The sequence below is a fragment of the Cyprinodon variegatus genome, unplaced genomic scaffold (assembly GCF_000732505.1).
Source record: "Cyprinodon variegatus isolate N-32 unplaced genomic scaffold, C_variegatus-1.0 Scaffold632, whole genome shotgun sequence".
Taxonomy (NCBI): domain Eukaryota; kingdom Metazoa; phylum Chordata; class Actinopteri; order Cyprinodontiformes; family Cyprinodontidae; genus Cyprinodon; species Cyprinodon variegatus.
Genome location: NW_015151085.1, coordinates 360,931 through 368,292, shown reverse-complemented (window position 1 = coordinate 368,292; position 7,362 = coordinate 360,931). Strand labels below are relative to the sequence as shown.

Sequence of the window (7,362 nt, the reverse complement as noted above, 5' to 3'; positions counted from 1 at the left end):
TTTTTTTTTTTTTTTTTTTTTTTTGGTGTGTGTGTTTTGTTGTTTTTGTTTGTTTTTTTTAAGTTAAATTTTCTAAATTGTTTGCTGCAACAATAATGAACCAAAATTCACTCCATAATGTGGAGTGCATGTTTGTCATGAGGTGTACGATCTACGGTTTCGTTTTCTCTGGTAGAGCAGCTGACAAAATAGGGGAAAAAGTCGACAGATTATTATTACTACAGTTTAAAAAAAATGCACATTTTGTATATTTATCCTGCCATTGTCCACAGAAGTCCTTCCAGAAAAGCAGCATCCTATACTAGAAAAAGAAGATTATCAGCCAAGACATTTTGAGAGAGAATAATAGAGAACCCCCCCCTAGAATATTTAGCACTTTACCTTTCTTGTCAGCTTGACTGATATCTGCTATGATCGTCAAAATAAACAGGAAATAACACTTAACATGTATCACTCCTTTTGTGATGAATCGATATGAATTGAAGTACTAAGATAAACAGGTTTGTTGTGACGTAGCAATAATAACTCAGCAACTAAAACAAATGAACCTTGAACTTGATGAATGATGCGATGTAAAAAAAAAATGTCCAGAAATGTTTTTCCTACCAAGAAAGACTGTGATCAGTGATGATGATGGGAATCACTCAGCTCTGATGTTTTTCTCTGATCTCATTTGATAGAAAATGGGGACGATAGCAGCAGTGACGAGTCTGCCCAAAGCCCCTCAGCAGAAGGAACGTAAGTTAGAGCTTCATCGCAGCTTATTTTTAGGGTTCTTCGTCTCTTCCTAATGCCTGTTTTTTTTTTCATTTCCTCTTTGATGTCAATACTTTGTATTTATATTAATGCATCCATAAAGTGTCTCTATTTTCTGTGTAATGGATTTTTCATGTTGGAGTTCCTGCTGGTGTATATTGTATGAGTTCCTCCTTCATTTTTTAAGAGTGTTTCTCCTCCTTATTGTTTTTCCTCTATAGAACATTAGCATCCGACCTTATGAAACTTTGTGGGGAGACCAAATCAAGAAGCAAGGTATGCTTCAGTGTTCGTGTTGATGTCTGACTGTTGCTCATGTACAGATGTGTAATTTAGGGTTAAGCCTTTTTTTCTGAAACTTTGCTGCACAGGCCCGCAGGAGGACCACTACTCAGATGGAGCTTCTGTATGCAAACAGTGACTCGGCCCCCGATGCTCCCGCTGACTTCTCCACTCCGATGCTGCCTTTGGCTGAAACTCCAGATGGAGGAGGACTTGATATTGACTTGTCAGGCCCATCAGTCAGAGACTACACGGCTCTTTCCCCTGGCTTTTCTTCTAAAATGGGCAGCATGTAAGTCTGAGCCCAGCACTCTTTCACAAACAGTTTAACCCTGACATGTTTCTCTGCTGCATGTTGGAGCCTGCAGCGGCTTTCATCTTTTGGTCGGCATGCTTCTGAAAAACAACAGCTTGTCCTGCAGACATGGCTTATTTTTCTTGGTGTATGGGAGTAACCTTGTGCCATCGTTGTTGCAAGCAAATAACACATTTTGTGAACGGAAATGAAATATAATAAAAACACATCTTGTACATTGAAATTTGAAAAAACTGTAATCCAGAAATGAAACTTTGATCAACGTTTTCATCAACAAATTGTTTTGAGAGTAACTTTGCTGTTTTCTCAGATCTTGTTTTTAAAAAACAAAAATTCATATGTTTTATGGATTTAAAAATTTACAATCTTTGTGTTTCATGTTATATATTTTCATAGATTTAATATTAGCATTTTCTATTTCTCTGTTTCAGATTAAATTATATGAATTGCAGTCTTCTCTAGTTGCACTTTTCTGGTTGCGGGCTTTCCTTTGGATCATAGATGAGTTTCTGCATGACAGATAACATTTTATTGGTCATTGTGCATCAAGAGCGTCCATTTCTATTTGGCTCAAAGTGAAGAGGATGTGAAGTAATTGTATTTAAAATTAATGCTTTTTCTAAAACCAAATCTGAAAATCTAAAATTTGGAAAAAGTAAATAAGATATAACATAAAAAAAAAGAAAATATAAAGTCTATAAAAACATAAGGGGGAAAAAATCTCAGAAAAGAGCAAAGTTACTCCCAAAATCTTTTTTTTATTTTTATTTTTTAAAATAATTTTTAGATTGCATGTTTTTTTTCTTCAAAATTTACAGAATGTTCTTTACTTGAAACAATAATGGACCAAAATTCACTCCATATAATTGCTTTATCAAAACTAATACAGCAAAAAAAATTAATGAATAAATAAAAAAAAAAAAGAGATGCACCAGTAGATGTTTAAAGCTGATTTATTATCAAGGTTTGAGCTGAAAATATACAAATAGTGCAAAGTTCCCCAAAATTTTATGCAAGATCATTTGAAAATAATTAACCACTGTATTTGACTATATATCTCACATAAATTGAATTATTGATTGAAATGTAGAAGAAAAAGACAGGATAAAGCTTAAAATTTTGTTTTTAGCTTTTGTTGGCGTTAAAGCTGCAGTCTGTAACATTGAGAAGAGAGCAGACTTCGACTGAAAATTTGAAGAAAAACAGGTTTCACGCCACTCCCCCACCCTCTCTGCTTCACTCATGCCCCACCTCCAAGCTCCACCCCTCTCACAGCATCTGCGCGGCTACTGCATGCGACCAGAAGCGTCCAAGCAGCATACGCAGCATGGAGTGTGAACCTGTAAGAGCGATAACACTCACCTTCAAGCAGCTAGATATAAGATGCTGGTTATACCGAAGTTTGCCGTGTAAGCAGTTGTCGGCAGGGGCAGTAAGGGTAGTTTCTCTTTCGCTGGTGGCTGTCGCTCCGCCATGACTTCCACGCGCATCCTCCTGACTGCGGCAGCCGGGCGGCAGCGGCAGGTTAAGCGGTGAGGGGGGGCTGTGATTGACACTCCATCAGACGCTGCTCTGGCTGTGATTGGTTGTTTTGACTCGTCCCGAATTATTCTTTCCAGATTGAAATACAGGCAGTATGCGGGACCAATTGAAGCAGTTTTTTTCACAGGTTACATATCACATGTACTGCTGTCTGGGCATAGGGACAGTTTTAGCCAATATGACAAAAAAGTGATTTTTAAAAACTTACAGACTTCAGCTTTAAGCACAGAGGTCTGTAGCTGAGGGCTTAGTCACCTAGTGGGTTGCGGAGGTACTGCAGTTTAGGCAGCACAGTGTGTCGCAATTCATGGGCTGCATCCACTGAAAGCTACATCCATAGACTGATTATGTCACAGCGCTGCGCAGAAGGATTAACCAATCCACAAATCCTTCAAAGATTCTGTCAAACGGGACATTAGGCCGAACTGAAGGATCCATCAGGAATATCCTATTAGTCCCATCATTTCCCATGGTTCAATGCGAGCCAAAACAGATTGTGAATAAAAATTGAAATAATACACTCTATTGGACCCAAAAAAGCTTTTAATGTTTTTAGGGATGGATGTAGGTCTGCTGAATGTAAATATTTACTTTTATGAGATTCCACCTCATTTAAAAATGATTTAGTATTTCTCAGCACAAGCTGGCCTGGGTAGCTCTCAGCCGACCAGCCGGTCGTCCCTCGTTCTCCAGGGGAAGGCCTCAGAATCCTGGTTCTCTGCTTTACAGCTTCAGCTGCATGGAAATTAAACGCATAACTCATTCAGATAAAATCCAAACATTCAGGTTTGGCTTATTTAAGACCTTTCTTTTTTATTCAGTAGGGTTGTGACTAATTATTATTTTTTTAAATCGATTAATCTTTTGATTATTATATCAATTAATCGACAACAATAGGTTCCTTAAAGAATATTTTTTTATGAAATTAAAACAGGTGAAATTAAAATGTTTCCACTTGAGGTGTTCTGGATAGAGCGAATTGACAGATGAAAAAGATTTGTTTCATCTTAAATGCAAAATGTTTATATATTTTTTTTTTACAATTTTGGTATAATAAGTGCTTTAAGTGGGTCGCTCTATCAGCTAAAGGCATGTTTTAGTCTCTATACAGCAGTTAATGTTTAATCAATTGGTAATTAGTTGACAATTTTTAAATTATCTATTAATTTTGAGTGATCCGATTGTTTCAGCCCTAGTATTCAGTAAATCTTGGCTGAAATCAAAGCTTACTTTCAAAACAAGATAATTTTGTTTAACTCTACTGAAGGTGTATTAGTAGATGAATAAATCACTTATCTTTATATGTCTGTAGCCACAGTACAACTGCTGTGGTTCCTTAAAGATTAAATAAACAAAATCAGAGCAAACATTCAGGATCCAGCCTTAAATATTTAATTTATGCTTCATATTGTGGATTAGAAAAAATGAACATTATGTATATAAATCTGATTGATCTTGTCAAATACCTTTTATTTAAAGATTAATTATTAAAATATTCCCAGAGGCTTCTATATTTCTCAGAGGAACATAGTTTTTCTTGAGCTCTTAAAAACAATAATTATCCAAAACAAAGACTACTGAAGATCTGTCCTGTTGGATTTATGATGTATCCCATTAATGAAAATCAAGACTTCTAATCACCATGTAGATGATGATTCATTCTTAGGTTTTACCTTTAACCTTTGCCATATGCTGAATGATGCATTTCCTTATTTTTTTCTGTAAGATCAGTCATACCAATGACATCATAATGATTGGTAATTTCTAAGAATTGTGTTTTCCTTTAATGAGACAAGGTCAGGATAAAGGATTAAAAAAAGTTTTTAATCATTGGTCCTATACTGTAGGTCTACGGTGCATCTCTTAGGAAAATACTAACCAGAATGCTCCCTCCTTTTAAGCCCGCCTCAAACCAGTACCCATGCGCTTCATAATGCTGTCTAACGCTGCTAGAACGCTGCTAGAAACACGATTGTTTCCTGTATTACGACAAGAAATCTGAAGTGTTTTCATTAGTAAACTTGGGCTTGGCAAGGAGCCTCTGTTCTATCGGGCCTTACTGAATCAGGTAACAGTGTTTCTGTGTTCCCTGCATGCACATCTCCATGTTGTTTGGATTTTTAGTTTCTTAGATTTTTCATTAGTAAACATTCTTGTGGTGCTGTCTTTGTGTTTCTGAATATTGCATCAAATCGAACGCTCAGTTCTGGCTCCAGAACCGTTTCGGGTTTTGGGAAGCGAACCCCAGAGCCGTCCCCACTCTCTCGCAGGAAGACCTATGACAAGGCGCAAGCAGCGGCTGACAGGGCAAAGGTCAAGGAGATGAAACAGTAAGAGTTTGTTGCCAGCATTTTGGCTGCAAAGCCTTAAAAAAGGGAAACTACAGAACATTAACTCTACTAATACTTCTGTCCATATCCTGCTTCTGAGAAGCATGAAGTGTTTCCTGGGTTTCGAAAGGCTTTGCTCTCTAACCTTCATATTATGGCTCTTCTTTGATTCATAATATTTCTTTAATTAGCTACCTTTCCGCCTCTGGTTCTCCTTTCGGATCAATATTTTTCCCTTTGGGAGGAATTGACCTTTGTTAGTCTTTCTCTTTGCAACCCTTTCTACCCACTAGAACCTTTGTGAGATTAAATTTTTTTCAAGCTGAAAACACAATCCTTAATTTTACTCAATTTGGATTTTATGAGACTACCTTTTTAATTACAAACCATTAATTAAAACCATAACTTTATTGTCTTGATATTTATAAATAAATGTGTTATTTTCCTGTCTACATGTTCTAAGGGTTGGGCATCAATGACCCATCAGAACAAGTTCAAACCTTTCAATTTCTCCCGGAAACTATCAAATTTTTTTATTTTTGATTCTTAGTTTCGATGCTCAATCCACCAACCGGAAATAGAAACTGCCTGATATCAGTCAACAAAAATCCACAGCACAGTGTGCACAGCCTTGTTTGTGATGAGACATTTGAAAGTGTGACTTAAAGTTAAATAAGTAAACGACCTTCCTTTGGTGAGCTCATGGAGCACTGTGCAGCCCTCCAAAGAAATGCCATGTCATGCTGAAGGATGTTGCAGGCTGCAGATCGCTCTCACCATGTCTTTAGACTCCATCAAATCTGTCACATGTGCTTAGCATGAACCTGCTTTCATCTGAGAAGACCACAGGGCGCCAGGGCCATATTTGCCAATTCAGGTGTTTTATGGCAAATGCCAAGCGTCCTGCATGGCGTTGGGCTGTAAGCACAACCTCCATCTCTGGATGTCAGGCCCTCATTCCATCTTCATGGAGTTGGTTTCTTACCGTTTGTGCAGACACATGCACATTTATGGCATGCTGGAGGTCATTTTGCAGACCTCTAGCAGTGCTCCTCCTGGTCCTTCTCTTACAGCCTCCTGCACGTCTCCTGGGGTACTGGCCTCTCCTCTGGTAGCGCCTCTAGCATCGGGAAGCGCTACCAGGAGAGAGCAGCAAACCTTCTTGACACAGCTCACATAGATGTGCCAGAAAACCTACTTAACACACTGGGTATACAATCACAGAACTTAGGAAAAGTCTGTATCAATGTGCCTGCAACAAATGTAGGCTCTAAAAAGCTTTGGTTCTTCTTCCAATGAAGGATCTGATGCTTGAATATCACTGATTTCTGCAGAGGAGATGACATTTAACACTCTCACTCAGGCTCATTAGTCAGTGTTAAATGTAGCTAGCTTTGCTTTTTTTACCACATAGAAAGACCAGAGGAGGAAAATACAGGAAAATGTTTTACTGCTTTGCAGAAGATGCGTTGTTTTAACTTTCTCTGACTTCCAGATGGTTAATTAAAGGATCCAGTCCAGTTGTTGCTGAGGCCAGATTGATGCAGTTAAATCTTTTTTTTTTCTGTTTTGTTTTGACCACTAAGCTAGCAGGACCCCAGCCTTGAGAAAGCCTCCAGGCTGCAACATGACATTTACACATGCACCAGCCTTCAGCTGTCTGCGACCTTCTCTCAGGGCCAATTTCTTATTCGTCATCGTTGATATTTTTCTTGTTGTGCAATAAACATTTGAGATCTGAATGGGTTTAGGCTTCAGTCAGGTTTTTATTAGCCGGTAGGTCATTGAAGAACATGCAGACATGTTCGTTTTGCACCTCAAAAATGTTCCTGAACTTTGTACGCCAGCAATTAATATGTAGAATAGGCTAAAGAATATGTTAGATTTCCCTGATAGTTTTTTATTTTTATTTTTTTACTTTAAATAAAACGGGAAGTGTGTCTCATAAACAAGTGCTGACTGAAAGCCCATCCTAATGTTGGATCCATGTAACATTATCCCTTCTTACGTGTTTCCCATCTGTTCTTCTGCAGTCTTCTTTTGCTCTTCTTTACTGATAATGAACAGCTTTAACGATGCGTCAGCTAAAGCGGCGGTCCTGCTGCCTTCCCTCACAGCTCATCAATGGGAAACCTG

General features: G+C 38.0%; 1 protein-coding gene across 4 annotated transcripts in view; it reads left to right on the top strand.

Moving 5' to 3' along the window:
• Positions 1 to 7,362, top strand: part of kif21a (kinesin family member 21A) — an 88,768-nt gene that overhangs the window by 68,587 nt on the left and 12,819 nt on the right. For 3 of the 4 annotated variants that reach the window (XM_015393261.1, XM_015393262.1, XM_015393260.1), the window contains 4 exons: positions 681 to 738; positions 978 to 1,032; positions 1,128 to 1,330; positions 5,101 to 5,226. In XM_015393261.1, coding sequence (XP_015248747.1) covers positions 681 to 738; positions 978 to 1,032; positions 1,128 to 1,330; positions 5,101 to 5,226 — 442 coding nt within the window. The remainder of the gene's footprint in view (positions 1 to 680; positions 739 to 977; positions 1,033 to 1,127; positions 1,331 to 5,100; positions 5,227 to 7,362) is intronic. The other variant, XM_015393263.1, reaches the window with a different exon arrangement.